General features: G+C 35.0%; 1 protein-coding gene across 2 annotated transcripts in view; it reads left to right on the forward strand.

The window, feature by feature from the left end:
• DNAJB4 (DnaJ (Hsp40) homolog, subfamily B, member 4) overlaps positions 1 to 14,243 on the forward strand; it is a 44,730-nt gene extending 30,487 nt beyond the window's left edge. Inside the window, exons 1-4 of one of the 2 annotated variants that reach the window (XM_005871946.2) lie at positions 2,474 to 2,670; positions 2,796 to 3,083; positions 10,825 to 11,393; positions 12,941 to 14,243. In XM_005871946.2, coding sequence (XP_005872008.1) covers positions 2,873 to 3,083; positions 10,825 to 11,393; positions 12,941 to 13,174 — 1,014 coding nt within the window. In that variant the 5' untranslated portion in view covers positions 2,474 to 2,670; positions 2,796 to 2,872 and the 3' untranslated portion in view covers positions 13,175 to 14,243. Of the gene's footprint in view, positions 1 to 2,473; positions 2,671 to 2,795; positions 3,084 to 10,824; positions 11,394 to 12,940 lie in introns of those variants that run through there. The other variant, XM_014544385.1, reaches the window with a different exon arrangement.
• Positions 14,244 to 22,351: the final 8,108 nt, after the last annotated feature.

The following is a 22,351-nucleotide window of genomic DNA, read 5'->3' on the forward strand; positions in this document are numbered from 1 at the left end:
AGTGATTGTATATGGAAATTTCAACCCCTAAGTGAATGTAAGTGTGAAATGTCTCTAAAATATTATGTAGTTTAAAAATGGTCATATTGACCCATTACCCTATTGCATCTAATTGCAATGAGTATATTTGTATATATAATCATTTTATCCTATGAATTACTTTCTAAGGACAAATTTCCAAGTATGTTATATACAGGGATTTAAAACCACTTTTAATAACTGTTCCCAAATATTTGAAAGAATTATTTACAAAGCTATTACCCGCCCTCGCCGGTGTGACTCGGTTGGAGCACTGAGAGGTAGCTAGTTTGATTCCCAGTCAGGGCATATGCCTGGGTTGTGGGTCTCCAGTAGGGGGATTCATGCTGCTCTCTCACATTGATGTTTCTCTCCCTTTGTCCTTCTCCCTTCCTCTGTCTCTAAAAATCAATAAAAATATTTTTTAAAACTATAAGCATATAAGTATCTGGTCATTTTGTCAAAAGCTACTAGGTTATTTTATTATTTGAAGTCTTAAAAATTATAATTGCTTCCTTATTAACTTGAAATTTTCAAGTTGAGGTGAATTCTGGCCTTTTGACTTTACCACTATTATTCTTTTATGTGTTTAAGATATTTGAAGAACTATGAAAATCCTTTTATCACCCTTCTCTATGTATGGAGAGCCTGATTTCTTTTCATTTGTTAATAAATAATTCATTTCTCAGAAATATGAAAAACCTAGTTTTTGGGTTTTAAAATCATTAAATATGCCAAGTCCTTATAATATTTCTAGCTCTCTGAAAATTATCAAATCAGATGAAAATTTACTTTTTTTTCTTCTCAGTGTTACCCACCAGAATAATTTAGGCTTTTCGTAGATAGTAATGTCAGTGTTCCTTTGGTAATTAATTGTTGATGCCTGCACTGGACTCCAATTTGCTTTTTTTTTAAAGTAGGAGTCTTAAAGTGACTTTGTATATTAGTACTGTTTTCTATGTATTTTTGAATTTGAAAATTTATCTTTTGACATTAAGTATTTCTTGATGGGACTAAAAATGTTGTTGAATATCTGACAAACCTCTATAACCTGTAACTAGGCTAGATTGATGTTATAAATTTCTAATGTCAAGGTGTTTTTAAAATAGAGAGTTTTGAGAAATAGGAAAGCTATCAGAATGCACAAAAATGGACATCTGAAAGAATTGCTGAATCATTAATGTAAAGCGATTTGGCATATACAGTAGGTGTTCCCATACCTTAAAAGGTTAACACATGATCATCACCTTTTCACTATACTCTAAACATTATGTACATTTACTTTTCTTCATAAATGTTCTTTTTTATTTTAAGTTTACAGACTTAAGATTATTAAGTATAAGGCTCTATGTAATTCTTTTTTCTATGCAATTCTTTTGACATTTTCTTATTAATCCATCTTTCAATATTATATTAGAAATCGGAACACTTTGAAAAGATGAGGAAACCATACAGGAAATAAGAGATTAGTTATATACATTTAAATTATGACTCATAAATATCCAAAATATATAAGAGCAGACATCAAAAGGGTATATAAGTGATATGACATAAAATTTGTTGATAAACATGCCAAACTACAATAAATAAATAAACATATATTCCTAAGAAAAAAAGGATTAGAAGGAAATACACTAACATTTAGCAGGGAATTATCTAAAGTGGTATGATAGGGAGGTTTTTATTTTAATCTTTTTCCTTTCTGTTTCCCAAAATCTTTAACAATAATTTATATTTATAATTAGGGAAAATGTGTTCTTAAAAGAAAAAATATTTCTCATACTATTGCCCCAAAAATAGCATATCCATATTTTAAGCTGATCCAGTTAAGGTCTTGAAAGAAACATGAGTATTTACTGTTGGTAACCTGATACTTTTCTCCTCGCAGTCCTGCATCACAAAAGGTCTTCAGTGACTCTAAGGAATTAGAGGTGTCTTGTTCTATTTTAGTTGAAGTAACTAAAATCAGATATGAAGATTTCATAAATATTAGTTTGCCAGAACTATTAACTTTTATTTATATAAAAAGACCATTTAAAATCATTAGCTAAAATAATATTTAAGTCCTCTAGTTATTTTTAAAATATTTTTTTGAAGTTTATGATATAGCCTTTTTACAATGTGAAATTTGTATATTGACTTCCTAGCATTTTGATTGATAAACCCCAGGAATTTTGAAAATGACACAAATTTTTTGAAAATTTTAATTTAGACAAACCATATTTTAGTATTGTATATCTTACACTTGAATAACTTGAAATTGAAGTGAAAATACCTAAAATAAGTACCCATGGGTACTTTTATTTGCATAATAAGTTTAACTTATTTTAACATAGGATGCCTAATAGCTATAATTATTTTTGTTACTTTTCACCTAGAATGGAGTAAATAAAAAAGCGTAGTTATGACATTGTATGCTGAAATATTGGTGTCTTAATCTTCTTGGCCTCTTAAAAAGGAAATACAGATGGTAGAGCCAGAAGGAAAATGAATAGTTAATCGTGGAGGAGGAGAAAACCTAGCTCAGATCTTTGACTAGCGGCAGCTGGGGAAGTGACGTCCTGTAGCATTTGCTGTTCTAGAAAGTACAGAGACACGTAGTGAGAATGGGAGGATCTAGAAGGCTGTCTCTTGTGTAGTGTATATTTATCTGTAAGTGAGCTGTTGGGGAAGGAATTAAATACGGATATGCTGTCTGCTTGCTGCCTTAAGACAGCGAGGCTGAATTGCTAATTGCTTTAACTTTTAAAATACCCTGCTTGGTTTATTTTCCTTAGAATCCTTGTATTGCTAAGACTGGGGACGCAGTTTTCTTTCACAAAGGGAAATCTAAGTTCATTTCAAGGCATTCGAAATGGGGAAAGACTATTATTGCATTTTGGGAATTGAAAAAGGAGCGTCAGATGAAGATATTAAAAAGGCTTACCGAAAACAAGCCCTCAAATTTCATCCGGACAAGAACAAATCTCCTCAGGCAGAGGAAAAATTTAAAGAGGTCGCAGAAGCTTATGAAGTATTGAGTGATCCTAAAAAGAGAGAAATATATGATCAGTTTGGGGAGGAAGGTAAGAATTTGGTGTATATCTTTCTGTCTCTCCAGCTCTGTGTCTCTCTCTCTCTCTCTTTCCCCGTTCTCTCTCAGCTTTCTGGCTGTCATTAAATTAAATTATCAGACATATCAATGTAGAAAGATAAATAATGGATAAAAACAAAATTTTATCTCTGATGATATGAATGAATATTACATAGCTGTCAATCAAATATACTTGTTTGCCTTTTTTTAAGATTTTGGCATTTTGTAATATCCGTAATCTACCACTAGATTTATATTGTTAACATTTATATTTGAAAAGAAACCTTAAATTCTCATACACATTAATGAATTGTGTCAAAAGTCTTATGCAACCTGTTTTATTTTTTAATGAGCTTTCTGCCAGAACCAGTAAAGATCCTTCAATCATTTAAAATCTTAAGATTGGCAGTTCAAATTCTGGTTAGTTTCTATTTTATTCACAAAAAAGAAGTTTTTTGCCTTTCTTATAGCAAAGCTAGTTTAGCTTGAACAAGAGAAAGTCGTCTCTCTGAGAAGGCCTAGGCATTTAGCTCTAGTTGTTTTTGGCATTCCGCCTGGAGAGGAAAGAATTTTCCTGATGTCATAAAATACCAGAACAAGTTTTTAGCTTAATTGTAAACAGTAATTGTTGCCAAGAAAATGAGATCTCAGAAATACAATTTTTGACCTAAAATGGCCACTTAGCATAATTATTGATTTACTTTTAGGTAGCACTGTTTCCTTTGAAATTTTACTGTCTAGCTATAGAGAAAAGCATGACAACTTCCCTTTTCTGTCCCTGCGGTACTTTTGTTTCTTGCATTGTGAGATCAGAAACTAGTTGAATACAGTAGATGAGATATTTTAAGATTATTTTATCACTCTAGATTTTAAATTAAGTTTGTCATTATCTCCATAGCTATAAAGTAAGTCTATTTTACGCTAATTAACAACAACAAAAATACTTTAATTCCTACATTTTTAAAAATCAGAACTTAAAGTTATTTTATTTTCACCCAAAGTGTTCTCTTTTAAATTCTTATATATTATGAAAGTTTAAGTTATGAAAACTTTTTTGTTATGTCTTTGCATTCTTTATTGCATTTAATGTTAACTTTTTCTAATTAGAAATATATCCTAAAACAGTGAAAAGTGACTATTCATTTTAAGTTAAAAATTAAATTTAGATAAGCAGGGTGATTATTTATTAAGGCTTTTTTCTTTGTTTTATTTTTCTTTTTGATCTGAGTTGCCAAAAATAGCAGCTTTTGCTGCTAGCTTTGGTGTGATGAGGACCTGCATTGTCAGGTTCCTATAAAGTAAATATTGAAAAAGGCAAATAGTTGGCAGTTTAATCCTGCTTGCTCCTGTGGCCATACTACTCAAAATACTATGGTTTGGTTCATCATAAAAGCTAAGCAGGATTCTTAGGTACTACTAACAGTGTACTATTTCCAAAGAACTTATTTTGTAATTTTGTAAAGAAATCAATAAATAGAGGGGATAAATGGTGATGGAGGGAGACTTGACTTTTGGTGGTGAACACACAATATAATATGCAGATGATATATTATAAAATTTACACATGAAACCTATATAATTTTATTAACCAATCTCACCTCAATAAAGTCAATTAAAAATTTAAAAAAAGAAATCCACAAATATAAATTTCCATGGAAAACCAGATACCCACTGCTTTATTCCACATCTCATTGATAACTCACTCAGCCATAGGACTGAGAATATTTGTCTTCAGAAATTTCAAGTCACCAAATAATACACATTTTTTTGGTTTAACATTACCTTTTAGTAGTATTTTTATTGAGTGATATTTCTCTAGTTTGATTTTTACTGATCGTCATCAGTGAGTGAATTTAAAAACAACACCAAAAAACAAACAAACAAAAACTAAAGCAGGATCGTCTATGTACCCTGAATTTTTTTTTCTTTTCGTTTTTCTTTTTGTTTTTTTTTTTTTACCCTGAATTTTTGTTGTTGTTCTTGACAAAAACTAAAGCGGGATCGTGAATTATTTTTTACCCTGAATTATTTTTTTCTTTTCGTTTTTCTTTTTGTTTTTTTTTTTACCCTGAATTTTTGTTGTTGTTCTTGACTCAGATAATTTATATAAACAATAGGTAATAGTGAGGGGGGGAAATAAGTTTTTAAATAATATATTTTAAAGCTCTTCAATGCTTTAAAATATGTTATTCAGAAATACCATTCTCTAGTTATGCTACTTGAAAATAGTTAAAATAAAAGTTACTATATTTGATTCTTTAAAAAAAAATCATTCTTTCTTTACAGAAAAGGATTATATTTGCCTTTTATTCAGAATGTCTCATTCTTTTAAAAAAATCCCTTTGGGTATAGTACTGTGAAAATGTGGGAAAACATTTTTCTCTTTGTTTTTCATATCTGTTCATGCCTGCAGGCCTGGTTCCATAGCCCTATGGCTTTCTCTAGCAGTAACAAAACACTGAATTTTATGATTGGAGCCATTACTAATTTACCTGATGTACTCACCCCCAACCCCACCCCCCAATTATTGCACTATTTCAAGGCTTGGGACAGTGGGAAGGAACCATGAACTGAGAAGTGTATGAGTGAAACATGCTAAATTATGTATTTAGGAACTAAGAGAACCTAGTGATCCAGTTTGTTCATGGTTTGAAAATCTATAATATCCACAATTTTAAATGCTGGGGTTTTTAAAAAAATTATTGATTGATTTTTAGAGAGGAGAGAGAGAGAAAGAGAGAAAGAAAAGAGAGAAACATCAATTTGTTCCACTTATTTATGCATTCATTGGTTGATTCTTGTATGTGTCCTGACAGATCAAACCCGCAACCTTGGAGTATCTAGCTAGATTCTAGAATCTAACCAACTGAGCTACCCGACCAGGGCCTTAAATGCTGTGTTTTTTTAAAGCTGGATAAAAATAGAGATGTTTTAAATTTATTATGTGGCCCAGCAGTACTACTCCTAGGAATCTATAAAAGAGAAATGAAAATATACGTCCACCCAAAGACATGTATGTGAATGTTCATAGCAGCATTATTTGTAATGGTCCCCGACTAGAGACAAGTCAAAAGTACTATCATTTGGTGAATGGATAAACAAAATGTGATAAATACTATGTATGTGCGAGCGTGTGAGCGCACGCGCGCGCACACACACACAAAATGGAATACTATTTAGCCAAGCGTGCGCGCGCACACACACACAAAATGGAATACTATTTAGCAATTAAAATTACCAATTTAATTAAGTCTGCTATATCATGGATGAAATTTAAAAACTATGCTAAATAAAAAAAAGTTGGATGTAAAAGACTATATAGGCTATGGTTCCATTTATATGAATTACATAGAAAAGGCAAATTTGTAAAGAAAGAAAGCTGATCAGTGGTTGCCTAGGGCTAGAGGTAGGAACAGGGATTAGCTACAAATAGCAACTAGAGATAAATGTTCTAATTATTGTGGTGGTGGTCGCACAATTCTTCAACTTTACTAAACTCATCGAATTGTACAGTCGATGGTTTAATTTTATGGTATGTAGTAAATAACGTTATTTTAAAAAACAGAAATTTTCTACATTGTTGAATCATTGGAAAACAAAAAACACAGAACTACAGAAATTTAAAATTGGATTTTGAATCACTCCCTCTGAAAAAATTTAGGTTTAGTTCTGAATTGTTTAGTAGATGTCAACACAAGTTTGTATTAAAAGACTAAAAAAAAATTTTTAAGTAACACATCCTTATAGTATTCTAGCTCTCTAACATTTCTTTATGCCTTCTTTTTTTGCTTGTTTATGGTTTAATCAATAACTTACTTTAAATACTGAAAGGTAGTATTTAGCCCTGGCTGGTTTGGATTAGTGGATAGAGTGTCAGCCTGCGGACTAAAGGGTCCAGGGTTTGATTCCGGTCAAGGGCACATGCCTGGGTTGCGGGCTCGATTTCCAGAAGCGGGTGTGCAGGAGGCAGCCGATCAATGATTCTTTCTCATCATTGATGTTTCTAACTCTCTCCCTCTCCCTTCCTCTCTGAAATCAATAAGAAAATATATATAAAAAAGGAAGATAGTATTTATATGATAAGACTTTTATTTAGTACATTAATCTCTATATTAGCTTGCTTCTTCAGTTATTGTTTTAAATCAACTGGATCTTTTTATTTACTATATATTTCTAAAAATAAATAAATTGGGTTTTTATGAATCAAAACTTTTGAAAGGTTCTCATACTAGTAACTCTAAAACTTGCTATCAATCTGGATATTTACATGTTAAATCTCCTTAAAGTAAGAGTTATTAAAGTCTTATAATTTTTTTCTTTGAAGTCCTAATTCTTCTCCAATGCTGTTTCTTTTGATAAACTTTTAGTCAACTAACTGTTAGAAATCATTTTTATGGTATGTATCCCAAACACATACTTGTTTTTGGATTGCACATTGGTTGGTTGGTTGCTGTTTTTTCAATCCTCACCTGAGGATATGCTTAGAGAGAGAGAGACAGAGAGACAGAGAGAAAGAAAGAAACATCGATGTGAGAGAGAAATATTAATCTGTTGCCTTCCCTACACATCTCGACCAGGATTGAACCCACAGCCTAGGTATGTGCCCCAACCCTGAATTGAACCCGCAAACTTCTGGTGCACAGGACAATGCTCCAACCTACTGAGCCACCCAACCAGGGTGCTTAGTTGTTTTTTAAATAATAGCAGTCTTTCTAAAGCACAGGCAGATGTTGTTGACTCTAGAGTGCATTCCTTGGTAATACAAAGTGATATGGTATCTGGGAAACATTTTGGACAGCAGAAGGAATCCAGTTGAATTTTAAAATTTTCCACAAGCAGTTGAAATGTACGTAATAAAAGAATTGACTGTATAGTTGATGACATGCCCATTATAATTCAAGTGCTCAGCAGTGCAAGTGATATTTGCATAATAATTCATGTTATATTGGAGCAGTATGAATTTTGGTTAGATTTCTCTCAGTCATTATAGTAGCCTTGTCATATATCTGAGCGATGTAGTTGACTAGTGTCAAAGAAAATTTCAAAGCCCTGTTGGAGGCTTTCTGTCACCTTTGATACATGTCATTTTATACAGTATGTAAATCTCAGGAACTCTGTAATCCTGATAGAGTTACTATTTTTGGCAGAGGAGGAAAGGGATTTTAGGGAAAAGCCAAACCCATGATATAATAACTTTTTAAAATTTAAATTCTTTATTGTTTAAAGTTACATGTTTCCTTCTCCCCCACCCCCCACCCATTGACCTCTTCCCGGCGTTTCCACCCCCACCCCCCAGCACATGCCCTCACCCCACTACTGTCTGTGTCCATGGGTTATGTTTATATGCATGCATACAAGTCCTTTGGTTGATCTCTTACCCACTCCTCCTGCCTTCCCTCTGAGGTTGGACAGTCTGTTCAGTGCTTCTATGTCTCTGGATCTGTTTTTGTTCATCAGTTTATGAGTGAGATCATGTGATATTTATCTTTCTCTGACTAGCTTATTTCACTTAGCATAATGCTCTCTAGGTCCATCCATGCTATTGCAAATGGTAAGAGTTCCTTCTTTTTTTACAGCAGCGTAGTATTCCATTGTGTTGATGTACCACTGTTTTTTAATCCACTCTCCTGCTGATGGGCACTTAGGCTGTTTCCAAATCTTAGCTATTGTAAATTGTGCTGCTATGAACATACGGGTCCATCTATTCTTTCTGATTGATGTTTCTGACTTCTTGGGATATATTCCTAGAAGTGGGATTACTAAGTCAAGTGGGCATGATATAATAACTTAAAATATTCTTTTCATGAATTCAGTATGTGCTCAAACATTTAGATTTTTGTCTTGCTGACAAAATTAAACTATTTTGGCAGCTAATTTATTCAATTTACTTTATTAGCTCTGTTAAATTATTATACTGTGTTATATTTATGGGACAAAAGATGAAATGATTGAAATAATTTAATGGTTTAGTCACATTGATCATGACCCTGAGTTGTGTACATATTCTATCATTTAAAAAAATCTGTTACTAGGTTTTTGTGTGTGTGTATTTTTTTTTAAACATTTGGAGCTATAACAATACCACTAAAATTTAACTAAAATAAGTTTGGATGAGCTGCATGTTAAAAGTTCTTGTCCTGTTTATACTTGTCATCCTGTTCCTACAAGGAATGTCTCTAACTGCTATTTGGATGTATCATTCAATACATATTTTGACAATTTTTATATTATTATATTGCTCTTGGTCTCTCCAGATTTTTATTCATGTATGAAAGTAAAAATTTAAACACCAGCTAAGACTGTTGGATGAAGTAGAGTTCATGTATACCTTTTAATGGAATAACTCAAATAGAACAAGACATGCAAAACTAAGTCTCTTTGAAAGTATGCTTAATGATTCCAGTAGAATTTATTATTATTAAATATCTCATCTATGTACATGTGTGATTTTGCTTCTGCCTCTTCTCTATCCTGACATTCAAGATATACCTTTTAAAGTTTCTATTTAGGAGACTAAGAATAGATCATTCCCTTTATTCAATAAACGTGAGCACCTGTCATTTTTCAGTCCAGTATGCATTGAATAATGCAGAAATGAATAAAATATTTTCTGCCCTCAAATTACTACTATTTGAACATATTGGGATCTCTTAGTTAAATCTCTGGAATTTATCAGTTTTATAATTTTCAGATTCTGCTCCTGCTTGTTTTTTTGGTCAAGAATTCTCATAAGGCTCATTCAGAAAGTTTATTGATATTGTAATGATGTAAATCCTTGTCAGTATTGCTCCCTTAAAAGATCACTGTAATCCCACCGCTGCCACCAAAAAAAGAAAAAAGAAAGAAAGAAAGAAAAAAAATTCCTGTACTATAGTTTGTGGGTTTTAGTAGGATCTTTCTTTGGTAGGTGGTGGTCATGATGCTTCAAATATATAATCTTTTGTAAGCTATATATTACTTAGTTGAGCCTAAAGAACAGGGTCAGAGGGTCACTAACTTGGTGGGTGAAACAGGTTGTCCATAATAGACAGAAATAACCAGTCCAAAGGCCTTATATATCAAGAGGATTTACAGCTCTTGATTTCAGTCTTCTTTTTAAATGGTGTTGAAATTAATCTAATCATATGGTATGCCTAGAGGAACAATTTTGTTATCTGGGATAGTGATAACAATATTAGTGTGTAAAAAACATTTTTTGTACTATTAAAGTTTTTCAGCTACAGAAAGTTCTGTTTTAATTTTTAAGCAGTAAAAGATGATCTGAAATAAAACTTGTTAATATGAATATGGTATTTTATATTGTTGGTTGTTATGCTCATTGATGATAATGCTACTTAAAGATTTAGATTATACATTTTGCATTGATTACTGAAGACCTTTCAATTGACATCTGTTAAGAACTTAATTTTATATACTTCAGGTTGTCAACTAGTAGCTTATGAGATAAGAGGTTCCAGACTTCTATTTTCTTATTTATCTGTGGAACAGTGATTAAGGGATAAATTATCATTAAAGATGGGTATTTGGAGGAAGAATTTGAAGCAAAAATTTTAACTTTAGATAGAATGATCTAGAGTTATGTAGCTGTTCTGTATTTAGTTATAATGGCATTTCTGGCCAATTTAATAAATTACAATCTAAAGTTGTCAAAGTTTATTAGTGATGCAATTTTTGAAAGTTAAACTTTCAGTAGTTGAAAGCTTTATTCTAATCATGCTTATTTCTTCACTTAGGGTTGAAAGGAGGAGCAGGAGGTCCTGATGGACAAGGAGGTACCTTCCGGTACACCTTTCATGGTGATCCTCATGCCACATTTGCAGCATTTTTCGGAGGTTCCAATCCCTTTGAAATTTTCTTTGGAAGACGGATGGGTGGTGGTAGAGATTCTGAAGATATGGAAGTAGATGGAGATCCTTTTAGTGCCTTTGGATTCAGCATGAATGGATATCCAAGAGACAGGAATTCTGTGGGGCCATCCCGCCTCAAACAAGATCCTCCAATTATTCATGAACTTAGAGTATCACTTGAAGAAATATATAGTGGTTGTACCAAACGGATGAAGATTTCTCGAAAAAGGTTAAACCCTGATGGAAGGAGTTATAGATCTGAGGACAAAATTCTCACCATTGAGATAAAAAAAGGATGGAAAGAAGGCACCAAAATTACTTTTCCAAGGGAAGGAGATGAAACACCAACTAGTATTCCAGCAGACATTGTTTTTATTATTAAAGATAAAGATCACCCAAAATTTAAAAGGGATGGATCAAATATAATTTATACTGCTAAAATTAGTTTACGAGAGGTAAGTTAGTAAAAGCTAGGATTCTGAAACCAAACATTTATGCATTTGATTTTAGGGAATTTAAATAATAGCTAAGATTTATTAAATGCTTACTACACATTATTTTTTAAATTATCCTAAGAATCCTCTGCGGTAGTACTGCTATTATACCTCTTTTATGAATAAAATTGTACATTCTAAGTTTAGTTACCTATATTAACAATTTAAATGCTAATTTTAAGTGCTACCTAGATTATGTACTATGAGGCCTAACGATAAATTAACTCTACTCTGTTTTTATAAGTGTGGTTTATGAGATCTGAATTGTAATCTCCTCACCTTAGTCCATGTGTAAGATTTTTTAAAAAATTGTTAGTTTGGAGTAATTATATAACAAAAAAATGTGTTAAAGACAAAATAATTTATAAGGATACTGATTTGGTACACGAGTTTTAATTTTGTTCTATTTTTAGGCATTATTTCTCAAGTTAGATTATAATCTAACAAATATGGCTATGTCAGTTCCCTGCTTAAAATTCTTAAATGACTCCACATAGCATCTATTATAAAGTTCAAACTCTTTAGCTTAACATAAAAGATCATTTTTAATCTGATTTCCACCCATAACTGTATATGCATTTCCCTAAGTTTGCTCTATTATTATCTTATGTATATCTGTGTCATTGTCTGAGCTCTACTCTGTAGAACACTATTGTGCCCCACTCTGCCTCAATACCAACTATTAGTCCAATGCTTACTTTAAGCATTTGGTATTCCCAGAAGCTAAGAGGGTATGTTGGGTGCCTTTTCTCTCACAAAAGACTTCTGCACATGTCACTATGCCAACATTGTATTGTATTTTAATTACTAGTTTGCTTCTGTGGTCCTTGTGCATTCCTTGAAGTGGGGTCGGTATTCATGGTCCCTATATATGCTCAGCATCTATCAGGAATGTGTGGCATATAGTAGGTACTCAGTAAACATTTACTGACTAAAACAATAAATGTATTTTTTATTCTAACGTCTTCCCTCCAGAGAAGTAGGTAGTTGCTCCTATCATGTTCTTTCCAGCCCTGAATTTCTCCCTCTTTCTTCTCCCATTCCATCCCTGCATCTTGAATGTTGCAATAGCAGACTCAAACTGTCCATTTCAGTCCAGGGCAGTGTGAAAGACATGCTTTACTTCTTTTTTCCTTTTCCTTTCCTCCCCCTTCCCCTTCTCCTTTTCTTTTCTTTTCTTTTCTTTTCTTTTCTCTTTTCTTTTCTTTTCTCTTTTCTTTTCTTTTCTTTTCTTCTCTTTTCTCTCTCTCTCTCTCTCTCTCTTTCTTTTTTTCTTTTTTTTTTTTTAGCATGCCTGTTTGTACATGTCCTAAAGGGATTTTCTAATGGGGGAAATCATGCCTGCTTGTACATGTCCTAAAGGGATTTTCTAATGGGGGAAATAATTTTATAACTATTGATATTCTTTTGGAGATTAAAATTTTGCCATACTGGTATCATCCTTTACAATTGGTAATGTTTTTGTTTAGACGTTTAAGTTGTTTAATTTTATTTTGTGCACTTTTTAGGCATTGTGTGGCTGCTCAATTAATGTTCCAACAATGGATGGAAGAACCATACCTATGTCAGTAAATGATATTGTGAAACCTGGAATGAGGAGAAGAATTATTGGATATGGGCTGCCATTTCCAAAAAATCCTGAGCAACGTGGTGACCTTCTAATAGAATTTGAGGTGTCCTTCCCAGATTCTATATCCTCATCATCCAAAGAAGTACTTAGAAAACATCTCCCTGCCTCATAGAATGAAACACTTTGCTACTCATATTTTGATAAGGCACTGAAAATATAAAAGGACTGGCTGTTTATTGATGTAGATGTGAATTCTGTATAAAGATGTATAAATTATTTTGAGGGTTCATTAAATTGCATGAATAGAGACGGGTCAAATAAATAGGCAAAAGGGATTTTTACAGTTAGAGATGAAGAGAAATCATTCACTCTATTTTATTTCTCCCAAGTCAGAAATTTTTAGTATTTTGCTTACATGTAAAGTTTGTTTTTGTGGAGTTAGTAGATATATTTCTAATAAAGTGCTAGACTATCCAAGTACTTTATTTCTTATATCTTTACATTATCAATGTGGTAGGCTCTCATTTATAATGGAAATTTAAATTCTTAACTAAACTATACATGTGATATGTATTTCTAGAAAATAAAAACCCAAGTCATTTGGAAATGTGGTTAACTAGATTTAAATCACTCTCTGAAATGCTGCTATAGGGCTGGTACCCATAAAAGAATATCCAAATGCATATGTTTCATCACTTTGATTTTTAAAATATGCTATAGTGTTTGTTAATAACATAGTTGTAATGTTCTTAAGATGGACATTTTCTCCATAAAAAGGAAATTCATGGCAATTTATCTCCTGTGGAAATCCCAATTGTCTGAATTACTGATATTTTAGAAATAGGCTGTTTTTAAAATACCATATGTAATTTTATGCAAGTTGATTATATATCTTGGACTTAATAAATTATAGGCACATTTTATGGTCCACTAGTTTAAACTAGTTTGTTTAATAATAAATATGTTTTTAGAGGAAATGTTGTTACTTGGAATTAATTTTCCAATTACAGTCTTCTATAACTTACTCATAATATGCTACATGTACCTTATGCAATTTCCCTAAAAAAGAATAAACTACCACTATGGTGTTAAGCCAAAATATGGGGAAAATAAACACTAACTGCTGCTTATGAATGATGTTACTACTACTTGTTATGCATTAAATATTTTACTTTTTCATATGCATAGATTGCATTTCTTAGGTGTTTTAATTTTTTAAAATATATTTACATCTAAAAATTGTTTTGTTTTCTGTTTTGTAACTCTAGTGAGAATGATGTTTTGAAACAGCGTTTGGCTCAAAAGTAATTTTCAGGATGATACACACACACAGGGTACACTGGATCCTATTACTCTTTAGCAGAATATGAAATCTTCTTTTAGAAATTCAAGAAGTAGGTTGCAATCGCCATTTATTTTATGGCTTTATTGAGATACTAGAGGCCTGATGCACGAAATTTGTGCAAGAGTAGGCCTTTGCAGCTCTGGATGCCTCGGCCACTCTTGCAGCCCTGGCTGCCTCGGCCACCCTCCCAGCCCCGGCTTCGTCTGGAAGGTCGTCCGGATGGTTGTTCCGCTGTTTGGCCATCTGGTCAATTTGCATATTATGCTTTTATTGTTATAGATAAGTCACATGACATAACATTTACCCTTTTATTTTTTAAATTTATTTTTTTACGTTCATTATTCTAAAATCTATGGTTTTAGGATATTCACAGAGTTATGCAACCAACCATTCTTTAATTCCAAAACATTTAAATCACCCCCAAAAGAAATCCTATATCCATTAGCTCTCACCTTCCATTCCTCCAGCTCCTGACAAACACTGATCTACTTCTGTCTCTATGGATTTGTCTATTCTGAACATTTCATATAAATGGGAACAAATGATACATTACTTTTTTTGCTTGGCTTCTGTCACTTAGCCATAATGTTTTCAAGATGCATCCATGTTACACTACGTATCAAGATTTCATTTCCTTTTTTATAACAATAATATTCCATTGTATGGATATACCAAAATTTGTTTAACCATTCATTAGTTTATAGGTGTTTAGGTTATTTCCACTTTTTGGCTATTATTAATAATGCTGCTATGAGTATATTTGTACACGTTTTTGTGTGTATAATTTTTCAGTTTTATTAGATATATATCTAAAATAAAATTGCTGGGGATAACCATATATTTTAGTTGTAAGGAAAATGCCAGAGAATTCAGCTAATCATACTTATTATTCCATCTTATTTATAGACTAGAGGCCTGGTGCACGAAATTTGTGCGGGGGGTGGGGGTGGGGGGGAGGGGTTCCTCAGCCCGTCCTGCACCCTCTCCAATAATTTGGGACTTGGAGGATGTCCAGCTGCCGGTTTAGGCTCGATCCCTAAAAACCAGCAGTCGGACATCCCTCTCACAATCCAGGACTGCTGGCTCCTAACCACTTGCCTGCCTGCCTGCCTGCCTGATTGCCCCTAACCACTTCTGCCTGCCAGAGCGATTGCCCTCTAACAGCTCCCCTGCTGGCCAGATTGACACCTAACTGCTCCCCTGCCAACCCGATTGCCCCCAACTGCCCTCCCCTGCCGGCCTGATTGCCCCCAACTGCCCTCCCCTGCTGACCTTATCTCACCCCCAACTGCCCTCCCCTGCCGGCCTGGTCACCCCTAATTGCCCTCCCCTGCCAGCCTGGTTGCCCCTAACTGTCCTCCCCTGCAGGTCTGGTCCCACCCAACTGCTCTCCCCTGCCGGCCTGATCTCCCCCCCCCAGCTGCTCTCCCCTGCTGGCCTGTTCACCCCCAACTGTCCTCCCCTGCCGGCCATCTTGTGGCGGCCATCTTGTGATGACATTGCACGTGATGCCACCTAGGCTTTTATTATATAGGATGTCCTTAGGGAAGGATAAATATCAAGAAAATTTTCTCACAGGTTTAAAGAGCTGAGTGGTGGATGTGGTTTCTATTTTACTCATTTATTTTTATTTATTTTTTTAAAGTATATTCTTATTGATTTCAGAGAGGAAGGAAGAGGGAGAGAGAAATAGAAACATCAATGATGAGAGAGAATCACTGATCAGCTGCCTCCTGCATGCCCCCCTACTGGGGACCAAGCCCTACACCTGGGCATGTGTCCTGACCTGGAATTGAACAGTGACCTCCCAGTTCATAGGTTGACATTCAACCACTGAGCCACGCCCACCAGACTAGTTTCTATTTTAAACCCACTGTCTTTTATTGAAATTTTCTTGATTAAGTATTTTCTCCTAAATTAGATAAAGGATTTATAGATTATATAGGTGAATAATCTTTGGATTAAAAAGTATTTTTAAAGTATAGAATCATTTTAGTAGTAAAAAATTAATTTGCATTGGCATATACTAGTAAAAACCGTATACCAATATCTTTCTTATCTTAAAGGATATTGATAATGCCTTAGCACGAAATGCCCAATTTTTGTTAAATTTATTTCAGAGGTTTAAAGTTTTCTTATTTAAATTATGAAAGTATTTTTTATTTTTAAATGTTTTCTTTAAATTCAACCAGGTTCTTGGATACCTGGAATAGTTTTGAAGAACTGTAGATCCTAGTAAGCTAATTGATAAAGATGTTTATCTGTCTTTCCTACAAGAAAACCACAAGTTGCTTGTATTTTTTAATTAGGATGTTTTTAGGCAAGGTGTGCCCTATTCCTTTGTAATGGACCTACCACTGTATTGTGCTACATAAAGCTGCTTCACATACTTAGTACATTTGCCTCACCGCCTTGAAAAGCGTCTGAGTTTGTGACCCCTACTTTACTTTTTATCTCATCACGTCTGCCTACTATTAGCTTTTCTTGAGGAAAAGGAGTTGAAAATGCTTTTGCTTGCTTATTTTTAAGAAACTATCATTTGATTAGTTATGATGGATAAAATAAAATTAATATGTGATTGGACTTGGTAAATGGCAAAGTAATGATACCGTATCGTTATATATCAAGGATGATTTTTAAAAAATTATTGACTGACATTAGTTAATAAAATTATACAGGTTTTGCCCTGGCTGGTGTGGCTAGTTAGTTGAGTGTTGTCCCATGCACCAAGAGGTTGTGGTTCGATTCCAGGTCAGGGCACACGCCAATCAATGTTTTTCTCTCGATATTTCTCTCTCCTCCCTTCCTCTCTCTCTCAAATCAGTAAAAACATATTTTAAAAAATTATATAGGTTTCAAGTATACAACTTTATAATACATCATCTGTATATTGCATTGTGTTCCCACTACCCAAAGTCAAATCTTTCATCACCATATATTTGACCCCCTTTACCCCCAACCCCCTTCCCTCTGGTAACCATCATACTGTTGTCTATGTCTGAGTTTTTATTTATTTTTCTTGTTAACCTCAGAGTTAAGGTTAAACATTATCTGTAATCTAACCCACACAATGCTTATCCAATAATCTGTAATGCAGTGTACTGGATATATGTATATTCCACCCTCCCTCTTTATGGAGAATTATAGAAAGAAAAGAAGTACTATTGTGACATTAAGTTATAATAGGAAGTCTATATTAGAGAAGAGCTTGAGAAATATTGCACAATATTTTTAATCTCAAGTACATATTTGGCATCTCTAGGATTGGGAATGGAGGGGTTCAAGAGATGGGATTAATTGCAAATCATAAGATCTGAAAAGTATGAGACATTTGAAATGAGATTAGACTAATTTTTTTCTTCATTGCCTCACTATGCCTATTATGTGTCTAACAAAGCAAAAATAAATTTGCAAGTATCTTATTGAAGCTGTGAATGGGAGTTCCTTGAAAAGTTTCTAGTGAGCAAGGGATGGTACATCATATAATATTTATTACTTATTAAATACTATATGGACTATCATTCTCTTTATTTAATATGATCTTCATTTTAATGAACCTAAAAACTGACTTTTTAGTGTTCTGCCTAAAACTATTTTTTCCCATAACAACTTAAATTCCTCAGCTAATCATCTTCCTACCAGAATGCTTTCAGAAACGTAACCCTCTCAGCTTAGAAAATTAGGCTTTTATAAATCAACAGTGCCCGATGCATGCATTCGTGCACATTGAAAGGAAATTAATTAGAAGAAATATTTTGATATCACTATTTGCCCTTTCTCTATAATAGAAGTGTTAACCAAATTCACGACTGACAATGACAGATCGAAACACACGTGTGATTGGCGCCAGCCAGAGCTTTATATGTATCGCACATGTGCAAGTCAACTCAGCCTTTTATATATCTATATTATCTATCTATCTGTATATAAAGGCTAATATGCTAAGTGTCCCTCTGCCCATCCGACCAGTTGCTATGATGTGCACTGACCACCAGGGGGCAGATGCTCAATGCAGGAGCTGCCGTGACATGCACTGGCCATTTATAGAGAAATGGCACCACGGACCTGGCGCCCACAAAGCAACTCTCGGCTTCCCCCAGGTGGGACACAGGCCCCGCCACCACCCCAGAGCGACAGCCCACCAAATTGCAGACTATGCTGCCGAGACCCCTTGGTGCAAAATGTGGCCCATAGCCCAGCCCAGCCCAGAAATGGTGGCTGTAGGCACTGGGTAATGATGTCACATAGCAATGCTTGGCTTCCTCTCTCTAGCGACTAGCCTCTTTGGAGTTTCTTCAGCCCAGGAACAGAACTTGCTTTATAGCCAGGTGGAAACATTTTATACTTTAACCAAATGTCTGTGAAGTATTTCCCCGTGCCTCATCTCATTTGATTCTCACAGAAGTCCTGGAGTAGGTAGATAGGAGACTTGGTGGAATCCTATTTTCTTTTTATTAGCCGGAAAATGGAGCAAGTTTATTCCATATATATAAAAGGCTAAGTTGACTTGCACATGTATGATACATATAAAGCTCTCGCTGGTGCCAATCACACGCATGTGTTTCCATCTGTCATTATTGACCGTGAATTTGGTTGACACTTCTAATATAGAGAAAGGGGCGTTCTTCGGAGAAAGAGGATTAATATATATTTATTTTTTTTAATGAGTAATATTTTTGCTCACTTCTGAAATATAAGATAAATAATTAAAGTATATAATAATATATTACTGAAAGGTGGCCTATTTAAAATATGACCCACTTAAGAAGGAAGGCAAAATAATGGTGGAAAGAATACTACCAGGCATCAGGTTTTATCAATAACAACATCTGTAACCTTGGGCAAATTGTTTAACCTCCCTGCCATATCTTTTCCTCACTGATAAAATAAAAAGTTTAATAAGATGATTTGTATGTCCTAAGCAGCTTTATAATGTTGTATTCCTAACAAGGAATATTAAAGAATGAGGAATTTAAAATTTTTCTTACTTAATTTTTTATTTTAAATCAGGTCAAAATTTTAAAATTAGTATACAATGCTATCTATAGAAAAAAGAGGGGAAGAAAACAAATATAAATGCTAGTGATAATCTTGACATGGTGGGACCAAGGGTGACTGTTGTTTTCATTTTATACCTACTTCCCATTATTTAAAAAATTTTCTCCAAAGAGCATATGCTGCATTGATAGCCATAAAGTTGTTTTATAATGACCCCTATTTAAATCACATTGCATTGAGCAAAAGAGGAGACCAATGTCTTCATGTGTTAATTTGCTTGTCCAAAGTCACACAGCCAGGCAAATTAAAACCACAATGACATACAGCCAGTGTGGCTCAGTAGTTGAGTGTCGACTTATGAACCAGGAGGTCATGGCTTGATTTTGGGTCAGGGCACATGCCTGGGTTGTGGACTCGATCCCCAGTGTAGGTTGTGCAGGAGGCAGCCAACCAATAATTCTCTCTCATCATTGATGTTTCTATCTCTCTCTTAACTTCTCCCTTCCTCTCTGTAATAAATAAATAAAAATATATTTTTAAAAAACACAACACAATGAGGTATCACGTCACACCTGTAAGAATTGCTACCATCAACAAATCAACAAATGACAAGTACTGGCAAGGATGTGGAGAAAAGGGAACCCTAGTACACTGCTGGTGGGAATGCAGACTGGTGCAGCCACTATGGAAAACAGTATGGTGTTTCCTTAAACAATTAAAAATGGAATATATCCTAAGAAACCCGAAACATCAATCAGAAAGAATATAGGCACCCCTATGTTCATTGCAGCAGTATTTACAATAGCTAAGATCTGGAAACAGCCCAAGTGCCCATCAGTAGATGAGTGGATAAAAAAAAGTAGTGGTACACTTACACCATAGAATACTATGCAGTTCTAAAAAAGAAGGATCTCTTACCTTTGAGACAGCATGGAAGGATCTGGAGAGTATTTTGCAAAGTGAAATAAGCTAGTCATAGAAAGACAAGTATCACATGATCTCACTCATATGGAGAATCTAATGAACAAAATAAAGTGATGAACAAAATAGATCATGAGACATAGAAGCATGGAACAGACCAACAATCTCAGAAGGTGGGTGTGGGAAGAGATTAACCAAATAACTTATATGCATACTAGAGGCCCGGTGCACAAAATTTGTGCACTCGGGGGGGGGGGCATCCCCCAGCCTGGCCCCTGTAGCAGCATTATTTACAACTAGAGGCCCGGTGCACAAAAATTTGTGCACTCGGGGGGGGGGGGCATCCCTCAGCCTGGCCCCTGCACCCTCTCCAATCCGGGACCCCTAGGGGGTCCCTGTGGGATGAGGCCTAAACCAGCAGTTGGACATCTCTCTCACAATCCGGGACCACTGGCTCCTAACTGATTGCCTGCCTGCCAGCCTAATCACCACCTAACCGCTCCCCTGCCAGCCTGATGGCCCCCAACTGCCCTCCCTGCCAGCCTGATCGCCCCAAACTGCCCTCCCCTGCCAGCCTGATGGTCCCCACTGCCCTCCCCTGCCAGCTTGATGGTCCCCAACTGCCATCCCCTGCTGGCCTGATCGCCCCTAACCGCCTCTGCCTTGGCCCCCACCACCGTGGCTTTGTCCGGAAGGAAGTCAGACGTCCGGAAGATGTCCAGTCACCTGGTCTAATTAACATGTGGCCCTTTTATTAGTATAGATATGCATAACCCATGGACACAGACAATAGTATGATGAAGGCCTGGGGGAGGCAGGTGCACAGAGGAGGGGGCCAATGGGGGAAAAAAGGGGGGATATCTGTAATATTTCAACAATAAAGATAAACTTAAAAACAAAACCAAGTCACACAGCCAGTATGCATTCATTCCACAGCTGGCTGGTACCTACTCTGATGCCAGGTGCTGTTCTGGCAGTAGACACAGATAGCTGGCATATATTTCTTCTCAGCTTCCCTTGCAGTTAGGTGTGGACACATGAGTAAATCTCACCCAGGGAATGTGAGTAGTGCTCTGCCTTCTTAGAATTCAGCTTCTTTTTCTTACCAAGATAAGAATTAGAACACTGCTAGGACTCAGGTGCACCCTGTGTGCCCTTCCCAATATTAACCTCTTCCCTCCCTCCCTTACAGGTAGCCACTGACCTGATTTTGCACTAATAGTTTTCTGGCTTTTTACATAATTTCCTCTGCACTCTTGAATAAGATATTGAGTTGCCTGTTCTTGAGTATTACATGATTACATTTATACTTTTTGTGTGTGTTTTATTATCACATAACATGACTATGAGATTTATCCATATTGTTGCCTGGAACTGGAGTTTATTTTCATTACAGAATAATATTCCACTTTATAAACACACAGTGTTCATTTTACCAACGGTGGATGTGTGGGTTGTCTTCAGATCTTCTCTACCATGAACAATGCTGTCAAGAAGATTCTTGTCCATTTTCCCTGGCACACATGTGCACAAATTTCTTTAGGGTAAATACCCAGAAGAGTATGCTTGTGTCTTAGGATGTGTTCAAGTTTACATGACAACTTGTTTTTCAAGGTAGTTATAATAGTAATCATGGGCCAGAAGTTTATTTGTACTGCTAACAACTTTGAAAGGTTCCACAGTTTCTTAAAAAGAAAAAGTACTAATAGTGGAAGAGCAGAAAAGAATAATGCATTCCCGCCCTGGCCGGTTTGGCTCAGTGGATAGAGCGTCAGCCTGCGGACTCAAGGGTCCCGGGTTCGATTCCGGTCAAGGGCATGTACCTTGGTTGCAGTCACATACCCAGTGGGGAGTGTGCAGGAGGCAGCTGATCGATGTTTCTCTCTCATCGATGTTTCTAACTCTCTATCCCTCTCCCTTCCTCTCTGTAAAAAATCAATAAAATATATTTTAAAAAAAAGAATAATGCATTCCCTTTATAATTATAACAAATCTTAGTAAATGATTCATGGAACTTAAATTTGGTAGTGTTACTGTTTCATAATGCTTTGAAATTCAAACTAATAAGAATAAACTGTCTTTGGA

The sequence above is a fragment of the Myotis brandtii genome, unplaced genomic scaffold (assembly GCF_000412655.1).
Source record: "Myotis brandtii unplaced genomic scaffold, ASM41265v1 scaffold36, whole genome shotgun sequence".
In the NCBI taxonomy this organism is placed as follows: Eukaryota; Metazoa; Chordata; class Mammalia; order Chiroptera; family Vespertilionidae; genus Myotis; species Myotis brandtii.